This window comes from Acipenser ruthenus, chromosome 9, assembly GCF_902713425.1.
Source record: "Acipenser ruthenus chromosome 9, fAciRut3.2 maternal haplotype, whole genome shotgun sequence".
Classification (NCBI taxonomy): Eukaryota; Metazoa; Chordata; class Actinopteri; order Acipenseriformes; family Acipenseridae; genus Acipenser; species Acipenser ruthenus.
In genome coordinates, this window is record NC_081197.1 from 53,637,300 (window position 1) to 53,659,382 (window position 22,083).

General features: G+C 35.8%; 1 protein-coding gene across 1 annotated transcript in view; it reads right to left on the bottom strand.

Annotated features, from left to right (window-relative positions):
• LOC117406054 (lambda-crystallin) overlaps nt 1-22,083 on the bottom strand; it is a 46,703-nt gene that overhangs the window by 2,056 nt on the left and 22,564 nt on the right. The window contains exons 5-6 of the mRNA XM_034009765.3: nt 13,942-14,136; nt 2,530-2,635 (exon numbers count right to left, since the gene is read on the bottom strand). Of these exons, the coding sequence (XP_033865656.1) occupies nt 2,530-2,635; nt 13,942-14,136 (301 nt within the window). The remainder of the gene's footprint in view (nt 1-2,529; nt 2,636-13,941; nt 14,137-22,083) is intronic.

Consider the following 22,083-nt stretch of genomic DNA (forward strand, 5'->3'; position numbering starts at 1 on the left):
ACCTGTAAAATGATGATACATTTGTATTTATCCTTTATTCAGAAAGTATTAGTATTCCAGTAAATGCATAGAACTGCAGTCCATTTACTGGCACACATATAATTATTTAACAATATGACCTAGCAGGAACATGCGAGACAAGGAGCTGCACGAAATGAGACCGCAACAGGAGCTTGAGGAGCTGGCACACCCTCAGTTCTTGGAAGTCTGCACCCCTAACAGACTGAATGCCACCAGAGAGCTAGAAGAGATTCAAAACAGCTGGGTTCAGGTCAAACACAACCACCAGAAATCAAAACATCAAACAAATCTGAGCCACTTCAAAATTTAGATGATCAAAACCAACATCAAGAGAGCAAAAGGAACAACATCCAGGACCCTATAAACAGTGCTGGCCAGACAGCAAAAAGAAGGGAGGTCATGATTGTTGGGGACTACATATTGAGAAACACAGCAAGTTCTGTTCGCAGTCTGGACCCTCTTACTAGAACAGTGTGCTGCCTTCCAGGAGCCTGTGTCACGCATATCACTGAGAACTAAGATATAACTGATGAATTGTGTGACATTATAACCCTGCCCTCCAATAATCCCCAAAATGTACTGGTGTCTACAACATCAATACCTGTATCTTACATGCAAAAGTGTTTTACAATTCTAAATGGAGAAAATGCGAGGCACAGAAATAGGCTGACAAAAAATCTGGTAGACAGGAAAATGAAGTGTAGTCACACTATGCAGACTTTCCTATACACAGATCACACTAGTTACTGGTTAACAGGGTTATTCTGCTCTATGCAGGTACCACTCAGGTACTGGCACCACTGAGCACAAATGTAACCTGAAATACAAACACTCATCCATTGTGTTTTATCAAGAACTGTGTGTCATCGAACAACACCTTAGTACAAATGCACTGATCTCATTAAAATAGTTTGCGGAACTGTCAAGAGTTTAATTAGCAGTTAAAATGACTTTATAAGGCAGTAACCAACTTCTCACACACAAACAGTAGTAGCTATGAATACAGTACAAAAAAATGATATAAGTACTCAGAGAAAGGGTTAATAACCCAATTTTTGTGTGGTCTTTACCTTAATTCTCCAGTGAAAGTAGTGTAAATGTAAACTTGAGAAAGTGGAACTTATATTTAAGTAAGGACTTGCTACTTTACCATTAAACCATTGAAATAACAATAGTTAGTTCATAACAATTATTCTTTGCCATAAGCCAATCAACTCCTACTCTATCTGACTTCTAACAGCAGGTAGATGCCAGTGCGACTTCAGCAGATCATCTGTGATTCAAACCCATCCATGGAAATACCATCTTTTTCAATTTTTCTCTTTCCAGCTTTTGACCGACCTCTGTTCTGTAAATCCTGGCGACGGTGCACGGCACCGAAACGTTGATTTGACTTGTTCACTTTTTAATCTTCATGTTGCACAAATAAAAGTTAAAAATATCCTGGACAGATCTGAAAGGGTCTCTTATCAACAGGCACTTTTCCAGGCAGTTTCTCAGAAAGGTGGGTTGGTACTGTTAATGTGTTGTGGTTAAACTCATGGGCTTAAATGTGTCAGTAAAAAAGATACCCCCTAGAAAAAAGATATTATAAAACTTACGTTTGGAAATAACATGTTTGCTACCACCATTGGGGCAATGCAACTCCGTGGCCTTGCCTACTTTACAAGCTGACATTTGCCAGATATAACAGCTCACTATAAAGATTCTGTGAATGGTTGCTTACTCCACTTAGCTTATACATATGAATGACACCAAAGGTAGCTCTTCTCTGTGTCTATTTAATTCTCAACATGCAGATTCTGTTCTCGTCAGTACTTGGTTCCTGTACTCATGATTTTCCTACCATGGGATAACAAAAAATTGTATTCCTATCCCAATATAACCAAATATACTACAGGTTTCAATCGTCAACTTAAAAGACAGTTTTCACTGACTAATGGTCTCATATCCTTTAACAATTGTAGCAGCTTGCAGACTGCTGTGTAATTCATTTATAGAAATACTGGTATTGTGAACTCAAAACTCTTCTTAATCATTTTGTAATCAGAGTTTATATTGCATAGAGTAAATAACAGAACAGCCAGTTTCCACAGTGTTATACATATAAGATTTCTAACATTTAGGCTATGCTGTTTATAATCTGGAAAGTAGGAGGTCTATTCTAAAGGCTAATTCATTTTATAGGACACTCATTTGACTGAATTTAATGGGATTTTATGGGATTTCTATCTATAAAATACCATACATCAAAGCCTCAAGATTCAACGATGCAACAGGAGAGAAGAGCCTCATGTGCACAGTCTGATTCGCATGCTCCAAAGCGCTAACAAATCAACTTCTAGAGCAACACAGACATTTCAGAATATGCTCTGTTAGAACACCGCCATACAAGTAGCACACGAGCAGCCATGAGGGTTGCAGCAAATATAGCAGTCCTCGTGACACATTTTTCTCAATACAACATGTACTCTGCTCAAATTGTATTTCTTACACAAAACATTATACCTTCTGCATTGAGATGAACTGTCTCCATGGGGCCAATGAAGGCATACCGCATTCCCAGTCCTTCTGACATCACAAGATCAACATCCGCAACTGACAGAACTCCATCCTGTAGGAAACAATAATGTATGCAGTTTTTTTTTTTCATTATATCATGTATGAATATGTATGAAAATATTTATGTGACACTAGCTACTCTCTAATACATACTGTGCCAGTATTGGGACATTTGGTATTGCATTGACTGTTACCCCTTAAAACATGCAAGAAATTAACATTCACTCACAAATTCACATTTTTAAAATTGGTTTAGTTTTGAAAAGTCATGGTTCTTGTCTTTACCAGGGTTAAGAAATTATGATTTACATGAAAACATGACTTACAGTAGTATATAGGTATCTGATATTTAGTTTAGAGAAAGGGCTGAGAGACCAGTCATCGTATTTTATTTGTCCTAGTTGGTTAGTTTAGAGTAAGGGCTGCAAGAAGCAGGTTGTGCTCTCTGACATAGCTCTTGCTTGGGTGTTGATTTATTCAATTTTTGAATTTCTTTTAAAAAAACACCTGCTATCTTCTGTCTCCTGCGTCTGCTAGTCCCGCCGCTAGCCAGCTTTGACCGCACGGCTACACTTCCACAGTATCAGTAACCATTTTACTTTAGGTCCTTTACCCATTGCTGGATGTTTATAAGGGCATGTATATTAGTTCATCATGGGTAGAACTTCCAAAGAAAAAAAAAAAACTATTTGAATAAAACAACTGTTTGAAAATTAGTTAATAATTGAAAATTAGTTAATAATAAATGTAATTCATGGAAATAATCTTTATCCTTCAGAATTACTAAATAATTACTGCAAAACACTAGCATAAATTGAAGAGAATAAACAATTGAAGAGAAAGGAACAAAGTCAAAATCTACTGCAGTTCCACTGAGTGTTCAAGGCTTACTATCACAACTTATCATGCTATTGTATAGCAATGCATATTTTCAACAGCTTGGCCCCCATGTCTTGCATTTGCATTTCTTTATAACCATGGGTGCCGCTTACACTTAACACATGCAAACAAGGAACGCTCTCCATACAGTCCATACTGTGGTAAGCATCCTATCAACATGTTTGTACAGTGGAAGGATATTTCAAATTTCTATCAATAATGGTAACATTATTTGTCCTACAACATTTTTGTTTTTAAATGGCAGTTCAGCTTTAAGTTTTACATGTTTCTGTTATTTCTTACAAAAGTAACTTTTGAGCTTGATCGTCAATGGTGCCAAACGATGTGGTGACTTTGGAAATGAAATCAGAGATTAATCATTTCAAAAGCCGGAACCAACCTCAGACTCTGGCTTTTTTAACAGTTAAATGAAGAAACCCAGTATAAGGCTCTTCCTTTCAGGCAGTTTTCATTGAAATTTTGAGTGAGTCCCAAGATATTGGATTACCTAAATCGGGCAATTATACATTAACAAAATAATAGGAAGTCAGTATTCATTAGACTGCAAGAGTAATTTCCTCTCAAATTACTACAAGTTCAAATTACTTGATGGCTGTGTTGGTGAAATCAAAGCATGCTAAATACAAATCAAGAATCAATGTTTCCTTTGTTGTTTATTTCAGGAACAACAGGCCAGTTATCTCTGGCCAGGTTTAACAGAATGACTACGGTACATATCAAAAGGTGCTTTTCCACAGCATGGTATTCAAAAGGGAGACTGGGTCTGTTCTCAGCTGCTCTGCTTTCCAGAACTGGCCCTGATTCAAGGGCTCAAAAGACTGAAGCTGTGTAACAATGATCACAACTCCTGCTTGCACACACAAGTCATCATTCTCTACCTCACTGTACCTTACCTGCACACTGGCTTTTCATTAACTAGAGCTAATGTTAAGGGGAAAAAAAACTTCAAAATAACAAAAATGGTGAATGCTCAATTACTGAAAATAATTAACAGTAATAATGATTACCTGGGTTTTAGGGCAGTAATATTTAGTCCAAATTCAAATGACCATTGGTGGAAATGTTTGAAAATGGTTCTACCATTTAAAGGTTGCTAAGTTCATTTTACTTTTAAAAGCACTTATTATATGATTTGAGATTAGCTGGCGCGGGCCTGCTGTGCCTTCCACAGGTATAGGCAGAAAGGAAGGGAGAGAGAGCGTTCACTTACTGTGGAATACACTGCCACCTCATATCAGAAGTGCTACGTCAGATAATGGTATTAAGTCAAAAGTAAAAACATACTTTTATAGGTTAGCTTTTAAACTGTTTAGAATGTGTCCAATTTTTTCTTTTCTATTACATTATACCACCAAACTGTCTTTACTTTTGATCTTGCTTTCTTTTCATTCTGTTTCTGTATACACATGCATTTTATTGGGACTTTCTTTTCTTTTGTCTTTTTGTATGAAAGGGATTATATAAATACAATTTGATTTGACTTACCAGTCTTTCCTCTTGACATTACTAAAAACCAAAGGATAAAACACTGCGTTCTGTGCCAAGTAATAATAGCTAAATAAAATGGTACTTTGCTGCTATCTCTCATTAATTACTTGGAACTTTTAATAGTATAGAAAGTTCATCTTACTGTTCGTATGAACTGTTTAGAGTGATTCATAGCTTTGTGTCACTATCACATTTAACCACAAAATACCAAACCTTTTCCAGCAGCACGTGTGACCTCAAACACACAAAAACAAATGAATAAGTCAAGATACCATCAATTTTTCCCTCCTCTGGTCATTATACTTATTGCTATTAAGGTATTCATTCAATTAGAGGCAAGACAAATCAAGTTGCTGATCATTTATGGATTACCACATCAATAGGTTGCAGGACAGTAATGCAAGCCCAGCTGACATTGGACTAGATTCTCAAAGCGCTTTACTCTAGTCTAGATGGTCATTAGCTTGTTTTTTTTAGAAAGGAAAAACTCACTCATGTGTGTTAAACAAACCAAATCACAAGCCCCACACAGATCTGCACACTGAAAAAAAGAAAGCGCTCCAACACCAAAGTTGAGTGAAAACCAACAGGTCATTTTCATTTACATAACAGCAGTGGCGACGCGTAAAGGGGCACGCCTGGTCAAATGAATGGGTATTGGGTCCAGATGGAATAATTTAGGTAATTCCTAATTTTACAGTGTTTAAGAACAATGTTCAACAGAAGGTGATTTAGGGCCAGAGCAGATCAAACCCCGATCGCTCTTGCGAAAGAGTGTTTATGCAATCATATCGCTAGTTTCCGTATCACATTTTCTTTATCCCGAAACCAAAACCAGCCATTTCCAATCCGCAAAATGGGTGGAGAGAAGTTTCACAGGAGTAGGAGGGACTGCCGAAAGCAACATGAAAACACAAATCCCCAGTCGGTATTTGTGACATTTTGAAGGGGCGGAAACAAAGTGGTAACATGCGAAAAGGCTGAAGACAGCCACGGCAGAAAAAAAAAAAAAAAGTCTGTTGTACTACTGTTTCGTTTGAATATCAGTGAATGCTATTACATACAACTATTACTAGTAGTAATAACAATAAAAATATGTTTATTATTAATAATAATAATAATAATAATAATAATAATAATAATAATAATAATCTGCTTTTATTTTTATTGTGTAAAATATTGAAAAATACGGACGCAAGTTTTAAAGAACACACACACACACACACAATTGGCAATTACCTTGTTTCCACATATATATTATTTCTTCTGTCAAACTAAAGCAAATTTAAAAACTCCATCTTGATGCTTCTGAGGTGACAGTTAGGCTACCATTATAGGTATTACGTAATTTTGTTATCGACACGGATTTATACGTTTCGAGGGGACCGCTTGGTATGCTGACATGGTATAAAATGTGTGCTCCCTTACACTGGAACGGTGGGCTTGTTCTTATATGCCGAGAATTTGGGCTTCATGTAATGTTTCTGTGTAGGCCTATATGTTGAAGTACTTTGAGTTTGATCGAAGTTCAATGTAATGGAGCACTGTGCCTTTAAGAAATTAATAATTTGAGCAGAAGTAGGTGCCGTCACAGATGACGTGCGAATATGTCCATGGACTTAAAAATAAAAATGTACCGTAGTCGTTGGTTACAATGAAGATAAGAAATAAAAGAAAATGAATCTAAAAAGCTTTACCTTCACTGAAAGAGACACTGCTCCACGCAAAGCTCTCCGAGAGTACAAAAGAGTTTATTGTTAGTACGTATTAAAGAAAAATACGTGTTGCTTTATTAAACATTTAACTCAAACTGTGGCAAAAAAAAAAAAGTAGTAGGCTAAAGAAAAAAATGGTCTTGTGCGTGTTTTGTTTAAGGGTGCAACAAACACAACATATATTATGATAATAATAGGAATAATACATATACTAATATTTGATACTGTAAATTATTCATTTTAAATAATTATTCAGTGTTGTGTGCAAGTGTTTGATATATGAGGTCAGTGGAGCGTCTTCAGGCATGTACTGTTTTGTTTTTTCAAATATCAGGATGTTTAGTGTTATTTTTTTTTTACAATTTGCTTAATACGCAATAGCTTTTGACATCTTCGAAGTTGACTATAAAATCCGGTCCTGCGAAACTGCGATGTGATTTATAGCTGGAATTGAGTAGATTTGGTCGGATGATAGCAAACCACACCCCCTTCTCAACCCAGCTGTAGACAACAAGCGATAGCTGCTTTTTGAAGGGCGAAAGGGACTTGTTTTGGTTCCACGAGAATTCACTTGGAATTTTTCTTGTGTTTTGTTACCGCGAATGCTTTCGCGTCCTCATTCACTAAGTGCTAACTTTGATTTGGTCTGGTCCTTAGTCTGTAGATGTATAGGAGTACGTCATATCAGAAGGATTTTTTTTTTTTTTTTTTTTTTGTAGTCACACTGTGGTTACTTGTTTAAAACTGTGTGTTCTCTTAAAACGTGAAAATCTGCTTTTAGTCATTTGGGACATCACTGAAAAACAGGATGCTAACATTACAAAAACCTATAATCTTCATTTCCTCAGCCAAGCAGGTTAGTAAGTAACATGCAAAGTATGGAACATATAGTAAGGAATCAGTACACCAAGTTTCATCACAATAGGATCACAAGAAAAACTTGGTCTGTGCATACTTAAGGTTGGTTATATAACTGAGAACCTCCATGTTCAGCACACATTTAGAACTTCAAAAACTACAGCCTGAATGACACCACTGAATGACTAACTACTAAAGAAGTATCTACATTGAAAATCAGTAACAAAATTAATTTCAATGTAATTCAACCTTGGGTTAGTAGCACTACACGTTTAATATTTAACTTTTAAACACTCATAAGATGTTCAGTAGTAACAAAAAGAAACATTATTTTTAAAATAAAATGTCTTTGACTAATTAAATTCCCTCACCACAACAATTTCCCACAATAGCTCAGGAGAATTGAAGGTCAGCGAACGCCTTCTGATCCCATAACCAATCCTTTTTATACAAAGGATGTCAACCGGCCTCTGGAGGAGAAAGACCAGCCTTGCAGGTGACTGCTTGAGCTCACCAAGAGCAACGAGGAAAAACAATCCTTGATGGTTGCGCCTACCTAACCTGCAGGAGCACCAGAGCCAATCAGATGCTCTCTTTGGAATCCCAATGAAGACCTGCAGGGTTTTTTTTCCCCCCATCTTCACACTTCGCTCTGCATTCACCCCAAAAACACACCGGACTTACTGTACAAATAAAATTATTAAAGTTTAGGCAAAGTATATATGTGTTTTCAATCAAAAGCTTGGCTTTTCTGCTAATGCAGTGAAATAATGCAGGTCAAAAAGCACTTTTTTTTTATTTGAATCTATCTCCAAAATTCCTTTTTAGTACTTTTTTAGTTTATTTTATTATTTCAAAACGTAGCACTATTGAGTTTATAGTTTAATGTTTATTAGTTATGGATGATTCTAGTACTTCTGAAGTTATGACATTTTACACCTTTATATTCTCTGTTTTAAATAGTTTTAATCAAATACATTGTGGTAAACCCATTGTCAGGCTGACGTAACAAAACGCTTTAAAAGGTTTTAAAGATCAGTGGAAAAAATAAGATAAACGGTCAGGGTTCACATAAGATGATCTCAAAAACATCACGTACCATTGTGAAACTTACATGCATGAGTCTTTCTTGCAAGATCAAAGTCTACCAGTGCTTAATTATTACACGTATTGGAATTTAAAGAACATGAAGCACAGGCATTATCACCCAGATGTAGAGTAGATTCTAATTGGCAACAGTGTTCTGAAATAACTCTAGTCAAGAATACTGCTTACAAGTTCAGAGGTTCCTTGACTCACACACTGCACTGCAACATATAAAGAATAACACAGGTTAGGGACAATAAAGTTAAACATGCTAGGAATTTCTCATATGAACAACTATTACTGTTAACATAGCTATTTAAATCTCTATTTACAATTGTTTGCGTTGCAAATGAAAAAAAAAAAAATTAACAAAATGTAATTTACCGTGAAAGCGGCCTCTTGGCATTCTGCTGTCATCAGCTTGCAGACTAAAAACTTGAGCCCTATTCACAAACTTTAAGGGCTGTTTTAAGGAATGTTTTTATTAAGGACTTTTTAAAAGCCAGATTTAATTAATTAATCAATTAACTAAAATGTATACCTTGAATCTGACTAAATAATTACAGCCAGTACATCCAGAATAGTCTTGCTACCTAGACTTACATGGATATTTGAATACCATGCTGGGTATCCTTTTGTTCTGAAGAATGTGTGTTTTGAGGTTTTATATATATATATTATATATATATATATATATATATATATATATATATATATATATATATATACAGCCAGAACTTTTGCATCACCCTATAAAATTAACAAATCTGGTTTAATAAAGTCGAATGAAACCTGCTGAATATATTGAATTAAATACAGTTTTGTAGTTTTCCACAGACTTAAAGAAAAACTGCTAAAATTAAAAAATGTGACATTTCAAAATCTAACATGAAATACTGTACTACTATTATGGCTGAATAAATTATGTTAAATAAATAATTACATACATAAATAAATAAATAAATAAATAAATAGATAGATAGATAATTTAAATAAATAGATAATTTAAATTATGTTCATATATAAAATAAAATTCTAGGTGATGTAAAACTTTTTGCCATAGCTATATAACATAAAACATCTTTCTCAATAATTCGTAAGTTTGACATGTTAGAATGTAAACTGAATCATACAAATGTCAAATCCTTCTCCTTGGATGTCTTTTCTTTAAAATCACAACATTTCGCTCTGGACGGCCATAGTAAAAGTGCCATTAAATCCTTGGCTTTAGTACTGAAGGCGTTGTTGCGTTGAACCTTAACTATGCAGGGTTTGTGTACAAGAAAAAACTAAAAAGGTTTAGGTTTTGATGTTGTCCGTTCAAGAAGTATCAGTGTGTATTGAAATGCAGTAGTTTTGTTAGTGTTTACTATGATTGGCTCCCAGCAAGCAAGCCAGCCGCCTGTCTGCCACTGCCCGTCTGAGTTCAGCTCATGCACTGAGCCTGAGTCTGTGCACTGGTGGTGAGAATACACAATGGTTTTGCGTTTAACATTTAAAGGTGCAGAGCGTGATTATTGTCAGGGAACAGTAATTACAAATGTACATAACAATGAGTAAAAAAATACAAGAATCACTTTTATTTTTTCTGAAAAACAACACATTCAAGATGCAGTATATTATTAAATAAATAAACCAATTTCCAAATCTACAAAGTAAATTAACTATTTATTCAGCAGTAAGAAGTTCTTCTAGCCAATTAGTAGCCAAGGTCGGGGGGGAGGGGTATGAAGTATTTCTACGGATAAATTAATCCAATTTAACAACTACGTCAAACATTGAAGCAGGTTATATATTTATAGTCTACTGGTTATTTGAAGCTTGCAACAACAATACTACTAGACTACTACACGACTACTACTAATATTGAGCTTGTTATCTGAATGCTGGGTAGCGAGTGGTATCCCACAAACATCGTTTAATTTACTTCAAAATAAATTACATGTTTGTTTTGTATAACAAACAAAAACAGAATAAATGACCATGTACAATACTTGAAAAGTTTATTAAGTTACTGTTATGTCGATCAATTATCTACATTCAGTGTGCTTACTTAAAGATTACTTTAGCAATTGTAAAAAGAGTTTCCTTTATGTATTATGATGTGTGTGTCAAACATCTCCGTTGTTTAATATATATTACAATTCGCAGCCATCAACTGTAGAGCAGGATCAGATTGGGATGAGCTGAGTTTTAAATGGAGGAATTACATTATTTTGTTTATTCCTTTGTTCAAAACTAAAAACATTTAATTTCTCCATTTCTAAAACGTTCAGTGAAGCTTTGATCCCACTCTGATCTTGGTCTGAAGCAAGATCGAAATAGGATCAGATTTTGAGCCAAAACTGAGCTCCAGATCAGCGCTGATCCTTTTAGTGCAACCCAATATGTCACAGGATCAAGATGGGACCTTGGATCCAGAATCAAATCCCTTTAGTACAACCGGCCCCAGGAGTTTACGAACGGTCAGCGTGTGCATGATTCTCGCCGAGTATAAGTGTGTGTGTACTTGTCAGGAGCTACTTTTAAACCACCGGCAAGCTACCAATAGCTCTCGACTGCCGTGTTGGCGACCCCTGATATGGCAATAAATCATAGCGGCAATGCAGCCAACCCAGAGCTACAGCGTCAGAGGACAACACAGCTCTGGGCAGCTTACAATCAATCCTATTTATTTCACGTTGCTCCTGCGTCGCCTGTGTTGTCACCTGTGGTGTGAAAGATACTTATCAAAAGTATAGGTTCTATTCATTCAAACACAGTTTCGCATCTGGTGGGTTGCAGCCTTAACCCACAAGAGCACAAGAGCCAACACGATGCTCCCTTCTGGCTTCTGAGTCCCCAGCGAAGACTGGCCTACTTCGCACAGCCAGGACGCAAACCTGCGCTGCATGACTCCCCCTGCGCACCACACGACTGTGCTTTTACCAGGTTTTGAAGGAAGTATTGCCCTCATTCACTTTGATACATATAATATACCCAATACCTGAACCTGAACTTGTTAGAATGTTTTTATTTTAATGAGAAGTAAGGAAATATTTTCTTTGGAAGGACATTAAGCTAATTGTCAATAACAATTATTAGGAAAAGGTAGATTATCTTATCACTAGGTTATTTATTCTGGTTTAAACGTCATTAGGTTGTTTTCAAACTTGAACTTGATCAAGCCACTTGGTCGACAATCCATCCATTGTCAAACCATCAAGTTTTCCAGTCAATGTGAACTTGTTTTTGTGTTGCCCAGTTATGAAAAACGGTTCACTTTTTTGTATTCGGTTCTTCTTTGTTTGCTTCTATTCTGTCCATGTCGGTAGCACTGAGAAAGAGGTCTCTTGAACTCACTGTTTCCGTTTCGTTCTCTTTTCTTGTAAGTGGTTCTGGTGTTGAATGTCTCTGTCTTCATCCTCTAAGAATGCATGAATGCTGGAGGCAGGACACAAAGTCTTTTTAGCCATTGGTTGTACTGTAATAATGCAATGGCTTAGAGCAGTGGTTTTCAAACTGGGGGCACAGACTGTATCCTGGGGGGGTGTTAGAAGGTTCAGGATTTTTCTATTTTTTATTACAGCGCACATCTTAAGAGAATTTATCTATTTTTAATTACAGCGCACGGGCAGAGAATTTATTTTGGCTTTATTGGCGGCTTTGATTTTATTGCCAATAATAGTTCCACCAATCAGAGGGTTGCATACAGTGCTCGCAGCGATCCCGCCTCAGACTGGTATACAGAACAGGTTAAAGCCGGACGAGGGAAATAATGTGTCAGATATCAAAGTGGATATGAGAATGGCAGTTATGAAGCCAATTTGCTTGAAAACATTAGAAGTAAACCAGACATTTCCATCAATGGATTTAAAAAATCTGGAATTGATGATCAGAAACAGAGGCACTGTAAACTGTGCCTGCTACTGTAGTAGGACTGTTCCTTTTTATGTTAAGCATTTTTTTTTACAAGGGTTTAATTAAGTAAAAGACAGAATTGTTTGTGCCAGACTGTAACAAAATGGTTGATTATTATTGTCTATATGTTGCAGATACAACTACTGAAGACACCCACCATGCAAGTATTGCAAAGTCCATAAACAAAACAAAACGTTAAAATAAATTAGTTTTACACCGTATAAAACTGAGGTGATTTTGCCAGTGCTTGCTAGTCTATTAACCAGTCTGAAATAATTTCAAAGCAAATTAAAGCATTTTCGTTTTGGCTTTATTGTTAAAGTTTTCAGACGTGGCAATACTGTCCTGCAATTACAAAATGATAGTGTGATCATTCCACTGTGTTATATTGTGAACCAGAGCCAAGTTTTATAACTGAGAGTTTACTGGTACCTTAAAATTAAGGGCCATATAAGAACGATAAATACTGTAACTGATTTTTAGGCCGCCTTTGTTGTTCTCCAAGTTGCTGCAGTGACACTGTAGATGCTATAACGAGTTACTGTAAATGAGATATAGTTTTAGCAGATGTATTTCATTAAGTAAACATTTATTTGAATGTTTTTGTAATTAAAAGTATAAATGCAAAACTGTGTGGCATTTTTCTTTGTGAAAATGCTAAGTAAAAAACGGCAATTAAATTTTTTTTTAAATCCCCCAAGGTAGCAAATCCACCGAACTTAATACCAGCCTGTGGCGGAGTGTCCCGCCCCTATATATTTATTTATTATGATTTGTATTTTTGTTTGCGGTGCAGATCAAAGCGCCGCGTATTTGTTATTGTTTTTATAATTTAAAACCCCGTGAGGATACGCTTTTATCTGCGCCGCAAACAAAAATACAAATAATAATAAATAAATATATAGGGGTGGATCACTCCGCCACACAGCCAAAATGTCCCGTTATATGGTATATATCAACTTAAAACACATCTTTATGCTGACACCTCCAGGCATGTCAAAGTTTTGTAGATGACGCTGTGCATCTGATTGGTGCATTTTAAGCTTGCATATTTTTGGTCCGCTGCCATCCGGTAATACATGTAGTTTATCAGCTTACTATGTGGGGTGCACATTAGTATAAGTGTTGGTCACAATCATAAACTGTAATTTGCAGTGTTAAGTTTGCTCTTATTACGATTAATAGGTGGCTGGTTCGTGCAAAAAAAAAAAAAAAAAAAAAAAAAACACAACAGCGGTGACTCCACAGGAAGGGGGGCGAGGTCCAAAAATTTTGAGAACCACTGGCTTAGTGCACAAAGTACCCAATCACGACGCATACATTTCTGAACCCATTTTGTAATTTTTTATGAAGCGTTCACCAGCGTCTAGTATACTAATCAACCTTTCTGTTAACTCAGGACATCACCTACCTTGACAAGCCTCCAGGCCTCTGCAATGACTGCATACTGTATGCGATTCAGGGCAAAGCCATCAATCTCCCGTCTTAATCTCACTGGGGATTGCCCGACCTCCTTCATCAATGAGTAGGTCCTCTTCATCACTGCAGCATCAGTCTCTGGATGAGGCACCAGCTCAACTAGCTTCACGTAATAGGGGGGGTTCACCTGGGAATGGGGACACAAGCATGCCATTTAGAAGGAGTTCCATTCTAAACTTCTTGGTCTGCTGAAGACATTGTTTCTTCAATAAGTTTCTTCAGTTTAGCTTAGATTTTATGATTGTGTGTTTATCTTTACCAACAGATTTTTGTTCAGCAGCATAAAAAATAGCAAATATGTTTCTATATACTTGGTGTACAGTATTGGGCAAACTAAAAGAGGGTTCCACTAGGTCCCATCCCTCTTGTTTCTGTGCTACCCACTGGCATTGTTTCATTCAAGACAACAACAAAACCTAAATAAATAGGTGTCTGTTTTCAACTGTCAATATTGGCTGAGATTCGGAGTATCTAGTATTCGGAATACTGAATAATCTGAATATATATTCCGTCATGTAAACAGCATATTCGGAATATGAAGAGGAATATTCCACCTCTGCATATTCGGAATATTGGAGGTGGCATGTTCCACTAGTATGCGGCATGCTAGTGGAATATAAAGCCATGTAAACAGCATATTCCAACTATGAAGCGTAACCCACAACAGACACGAGCAATAAAAAAAACTCACAGCAGTGAACATGACAGCATGTGTGAGAAAACACAGCTGCTTTTGGGCTGATGAGGAGACATCACTTTTATTAAGGATTTTAAAGTCGTAAAACAGCTTGATGGCAAGAAACAGAGAATTGCAGAAGTGTGGGGCGAATCTATCAATTTTTCCTTACTTCAACCTTATGAATGGCATGCTGGGTAATCGCCCTTTGTCTTCACTGACCCGGTGTAGCATGTTAAAGGACAAGATATTTCAGTTTTTTATTTTTCTTAAAAATATTTCCCAACATAAAACCAATGTCACCTTACAATATTTGATTTTGAGTTTCAGTGTTTTAAAATAAAATATGAAACAGAACGAAATTTCAATGTACCATTTGTAATTCAGTAATATGAGAGAATTGGTCAGGGGTCTGAATACTTTTGCAAGGCACTGTATATATATATATATATATATATATATATATATATATATATATATATATATATATATATATATATATACACACACACACACAGCCTTTGCTTTATTTATTTATTTACTATGATTATTATTCTACTGTACATTTGTTTACTGTAGGCTCTGTTGATGATGTGCTTGGCTAAACAGGGGCAACTCATCTTCAATCTGTCGCCTTGTTATATTAATAGACATAAGTGTGCATGTCTGTGTGAACCCATTACACTGAATTAAGACCCACAAGCATCTACACAATCTCAAAATACAGATTCCATATCTGAAAAAACAGAAATATACCACCAGCTCTTTACAATAAACTACAAACTATTCTACTACAATCAGCACTCTTTGGGTTTGCAGTGTGAAGCAAGGTACGCATGCATTAATGGCATAAAAGGAATATTCCGTTTACCAAGGAAATGCAGAATATGAAAGGAATAAGAGAATTCCACCTGCATGTATACAGACCATTCAGAATATTCTAGTATTCCAAATACTTCATATTCTGAATACTTGCGCCATGTAAACGTACTGAGCGATGTAAGTAAGTACTTTATGTGGTAAAGTAAGATAATACTGTATGTGGTAAAGTAAGATAATACTGTATGTGGAAGTGCCTGTTTGAAATGCTTCCATAAAAGTTTTTTAAATGTGTGAATTTTGTACACGAGGTGAAGGACAATGAAACCACTCTCCAATGCACCTCAATCCTAACCTGAGCCCCTTTCACACACAAATGCCGCTATTGAGCCGTCTGAGACGTTTCAAACATTCTTTAAACTACCCATTCACACAGCATGAAACTGCACAATCTATACTGATATAATACCATCATAACCCTTTCACACAGCCAAAGGGATCATGTGAGTACAACTTTCAAACCTGTCAGTCACCACATCGGAAAATAATGTAAACGTCTACATCTGTAAATAGGTCCAATTAATTTATTTTTGTTTAACCTATAATCGTTTTCCTACACTTTCAATGATGAATAAGCATTTGTAGCTAAATACTGTGTGGGAAGAATTACTCCAAAGGATAAGAATCTTAGGCTTAAACAAAAAGTGACAACATAGTAGTGATGCATAATACATACAGTAGTAACAATTACAAGTAATACAATAACATCTTAGGATCTGCCAATGTAAATACAAAAAAATATTAAAGGTCACAGAAGACCTTTTCTTACAAAGTTGTTTGTCAAGCTCTGAGACGAAGGAAGAACCATTCAGGATATTTAAGAAATTATCCTGAGTGGATATTCTCAGCTTCACTAAAGGTTAGCACATTTCCTTAAATTACGTAATGTTCACTGGACTGCTTAATGGAAACTTCTACTGTTGTTTGTATTTCTTAACACACCAACATAATAAAGAGAGGAAGAGCTATTTTTCTACATTATGTACGTATTTAGTGAAGTATTATTGTACAATAAGACCATTCTGACCTCACAGAGGATGCCACTCACTTCCTGTCAGAATGTCATCTTTAAACTCCTGACCTGAAAATAGTTAGTCAAACAATCAAATGACATTTCCTGTGATATCTAAAGGAGGTTTACTGAGGGACTTACTTTCATTCTGAAATGCTAATTGGCAGAGGGAACAGAGAAGCAGAATAGCGAGGAAAAAACAATATTTAAGTCATTGAAATTACAATAGATATTCAATGTTGGGATCATGACTGCTTGTATGGGTATGGTGAAGGTGGTGACTATGGACTATTTGGACTGTGGTCCCGCCTTTTAAGCAGAGAAGCAGCCACCGTCCTCTGAAAGAGGAACTGATCTGACAATGCCTGAATCAGCAGGGTGGACCGTGACAAACCCCCCCCCCCCCCCCCATATGGATTGCGACAGCAACGCCCAGCTGAGTTTACCTGAGATTTATATAGCATACAAGGAAGTGATCTAATGAGGCAATCATTCAATAATCCCTCCCCGAATTTCAGCCTAAGCTTCTAATTGTTATTTTTTTTTTTTTTGTTTTTTTTTGCGTTTTTTGTTTTTTTTTGCCATTCCAGCCTAAAATGTAAGTTGCCTTTGTGGTTCAAAACTTTAGTCAATATTCAGCCATATTTTCAAAGCGTTTTTTAATATTTCTTGAAAGGAGAAAAATGTATCTTAACAAAAACACAACTTTGTAAGAGAACTTGGATTATGTTATTTTATTGACTGATTCTAGTTTTTAAAATTAGCAGGCATTTGACCTCTTTTAAAAAAAAGAATGGGAGAAGTTTGATTCTGGTAATGTGGGGATAGACAAAAATAAGAGGTGTTCCTTAAAATAATCTTTAGCTCCAAAACGTATCTGTCATACTGGGCTGTCTGCCGAGTCCACATATATATCTCACAGGTTTGTGGTGCCTTAAATAAAGAGTTCTAGGGATGCTGTTTATAAAATGTGGTGTGGTATTGAGGAAAGTAGAAGGTATTTTTTCCACAATTGATGAACCAGATTGAGATAGTGTAGATTTCAGGGATCTGTATTTCAGTGGTGACCCACATACTGTACATTTTCTCCTGTTACACCTTCTAAAAGACTTCAGGAAACAACTGACCAGGGAGGTAAATGATGGAATGTGGATTGTAATGCAGACATAAATATTAAGGGAGAGTGCCAATGAAGCAGTCTTTAGAAAGGGTAGGGGGTTGATCCACAGGCTGTACAAACACAACTTCTGAAAATCTGGATATGGAAGGAAGGGAGCTGCCCCTAGCAAACCTTCCAAAAAAGGAAAGGGATGAAATGCCTAATATTCAAGGGTCCCAAAACAGTTCCCATAATCAGAACTGGTCTACACAGGAAAAAAAAAAAGGAAACACAGACATTCACACATCCTGTCCTTCAAGTTAACAAAATGTAGACAACTCAACACAAACCAGCACATTCTTCACACAAAGAATTTAAAGGTAGGGATGTACTGTACACAAAACAAAGCAAAACAACCAGAATACCAGTGGTAAAGAAACACACGTTACCCACCTGTCTACATTAACAATTCATATTTTGGGAATGCTATTTTACAGATTTCAGCCCAGTAACAGATTACTTTCATAGGGTTATTATGGTCACCGATAAGCAACTCTATTCATTATGACAGCAGGACAGTAGCATGTTGAGGCAATTTTTCTCCTCAGGTCTCCTACTTTGTCATTAGTAGGAGACCTGAGGAGAAAGGTATCTGAGAAACAGGCAATCTGACAGAAGAATAAACATACAGAAGAGTTCATTTGTGATTTTTAAAAACAAACAAACAAAAAAAAAACGGTTTGTCCTGAATTTGTTCTACAAGTTTAACAGGAAATATAGTTTTCTTCACAGTAAAGAAGAGAAAGAATAGTTTCAGGATATTTTTTCAAGATTCAAACGATTGTTGTAGGGGGAGGGGGAGGGATATAAATGAAAAAATGTGGGGAATTTCTTGTTGTATTGTTCTATTGTTGTTTGTTCCCCAAATAAAAGATTTGATAAAAAAAAAGCCTTTTTTCCACTGTACAACCAAGCCCTCATGGTGCAGTTAAGGGGAGCCTGGGTTGTTTTTCCACTGCAGAGCCGAGCTGTGCTACTGACGTCACACGCAACGAAAGACAGTTGTTATTAATTAACAAAAGATGCGCAAACAAATGGTGTTCAAAAATGAATAAACCAATTACTACAGCTGTATCTTGTATCGCTATATTTTGTAAATATATTTAGGAGTTTCTTTATAATCCACAAATGTGTGTATATATATATATATATATATATCCCTGCCAGACAGAACTTAACCCTATCCCACAGGTGTAATGATTTATTCTAATTGATTACATGTTTAATTATTTTTAGTTCAATTAGTGTCAACTGCCTGTAATAAGCAGGCATGCATCTAAACCAGGCAAAATGTTTGTTCAGGGCAGTATCCAGTCTGTGTGAAGAGAGGCTGTCATTTGTGAAGAAACCTGTGTCTAAAAGGTAGTGTGTAAACCTTTTTGTTTGTGTGTGTTTAATAACTGTTTTGCGTAATCAGTAAACAGCTTAGCCGTCAGATTTGTAGTTAGAGAAGTGAAGAAAAGTATAGTTAGTGCTCCAAAACAGAGTTAGGTTTTGTTTTGTTTCATTTTCAGTTGTCTTTTATTTTCTCTAAATAATAAAAATGACACTCAAGTGCCTATAAACTTCAACTTTTGTGTCTGGGTCTACATTAAAAAGGGGCTACGATCTTTAAAACAAGGAAACTCTTTCACTATATATATATATATATATATATATATATATTACACACACATACATACATATAGTAGTCTCTGGCTAAGAGAACACCCCTCGGGCAGCAAGCAATGTCATTTTATAGCCTAAGTGTTCTCTAAGACGGAGTCAGCCACCAGACACAAAATGAATCAATAAATAAATAAATACATACATATCCATTACTTGTCATGATGCACATGCATCAACATATGAAATTAAATGAATAAGTAAAAGCAAAACAATAGGCAAGTGTTTATTAATAAACTATTATAATAAAGTAACAGACAAACCAATGTTAATAAAACTAAAGCAAAACAACATGGTCAAAAAGCTTAAATTACTTTGTACTAAGAAATTAGCTGGTGAGTGTGTTTCGGGCTATCAAAATGTCAGATGGAAACATAATGGCCAGGGTTAATAAACTAACTATCAAACTAAATTAACACAGCACCCCTATGCATGTTACAAAATGCAGCAGCAATATACAAGACATGCCAAACACAGCTTTTTGCAGCTCTTCATTTGTAAGTGGATTGTCTAGTGTTTTAGAATTGTGTTTTAGAGAGCATGGGCATTTTTAAGTTATCTAAAAATAATGTATTTGGGTTATGTCAAGGTCAAATTCAAGTTTATACAGATTTGAATAAAAGGACTTGAATGTTTCATTGATTTTTGTTTGTGAGCTGTAATAATGTTATGAGATAGATCTTTAATAGCAGAAATTGTTGAGTTATGTTTTAGCTGATTAGCTAATAAGTGACTTGATTTTTCTCCAAATTAAAATAGTTTTTTCAAAAAATATCAGTTTTGGATGATACCAAGTTAAGTTCAAACTTGTAAACGCCTGTGAATATCATTGGTAGAAGAGGGAAAGAGATACTGTCTAAATGCTTGATGTTATTTTCTAAGATTTAGCATTTTTCATCTGTCTTCTTTCTCTAGCTATTATCTTTCCCCTAAGTACTACTTTGGCAGTCTCCCATAGCAGAGAATGTGAGCAATCAGGGGTGTCATTAAACTCCAAAAAGCAGACCACTCCTTTGAAAAGAAAGTATTGAATTCTGATTCAAACAAAAGGGAAGTATTGCATGTATTTATAGTATAAAGAAAAATATGAATAATCCCCTTTCATCAGGATAACATAACCGCCATGTATCTCCCAAAACAGTTCAAATTATTACACCACAGCTTACACACACACACACACAGGCAGTATATGACTTGCCACATAGATGTACGAGTGAGTCAAAAACACAACTATATTCCAATGACTTAGTAAGATTTAGACTATGCAAAAGCATTAACACACTGATTGACAAATACACTCCCTTATACTGTACATAGCCATTCTGGAATAGCTTTAAATTCCTGTGTTTTTTGTTTTTCTTTGTTTAAACAGGCTATTAAACTACTGGGTATGCTTGAAATTCAGTAGGTCAGAATCCTAAAAAATGGTATCCCCTATTTACAGTAAGATGATGACTAAAGCACATTTAGTCTAACTAACTGGGTTCTACGCATACAAATGTCAAGGGCAAAGACCGTTCTGCAAGACTTGAAATGGGTCATGTGACAAATGAATAGCCCAAATAAAAGCAGCTCCATTTCCCCCCTAAGCCTCTCATTTATAAAAATTTATTCACTGTAGGGTGTTACGCCATTAATTAAGATACATTTTGGTAACATACAGTAAACAACTTATTCTAAATGTACAACTTATTTTGTTGGCTCTTCAAGGGACTTGACCTTTGACCCCATGCTCAGGTACAACGAGATTACATGGGTCCTCAGGGTTTAAATTTACATAATTTATGTTGTCCTTATTAGTTTTTGTGGTGCATTAAACTGAAAAGTCTATGTTGCAGGGCTGCTGCTCACGTATTTTAGTTGTTTTAATCTTTATTTTTTGTTTTACCTAGAATAATACATTGATACATTAAGCCAAGAGAGAAATGCAATGCATCACTGTAAAATAATCCCTAATACTTTGAAATATACATAGTGTTTAAGAAAATAAATAAATAGTGTTTGCTAAGTGTTTTGGGGAAAATTGAGTAAAGTTTACCACTTTATTTTATTACATGTGTATGCATTAATACCCTATTTGTACTGTGTCTGCTCTAACTATTTCCACATCATATAAATATTCCCTGAATACAGTTCAACTTCAAAATGAAACAGTAAAGATTGATAAATCGGTCTCAGTGTTCTTAATAATTCAATTTGATGTACAATACAGCCCTAACAGCAAAGCCCTTATCTATGAATGGCATTGCTTAAACAGAGATCCTAATGTTTTCCTAAGAACCAGATGATAAACTTATTAAGTTATTCTGTGCTCTGTGGTCTGAGTTTCAGGCTTCATGGTTACAGAGGATCTGAATGCTCATTTCATGACTGCTGGCCGTTCTCCAGATACAAAACTACTGTACTGCAAATCCATTTCAATCCCTGCTAGTAACAAGCCACAGTCACTTCCTTTCCCAGCAAGCGCCAGGCAGCAAGTTATAGTAGGTCAGTCCTAAGCGATGGCTGCATGATTTTGCATTATTTCCTTTATACAGTATCTGCCTCCAAGCGAATCAATATTTATTTATATATATATATATGTATACACACACAAACACACACATATATACATACTATGAGAACGACGAGCTAAAACATATTGAGGACAATAAAACACAACACAGGGTGTGGTAATGGTTCA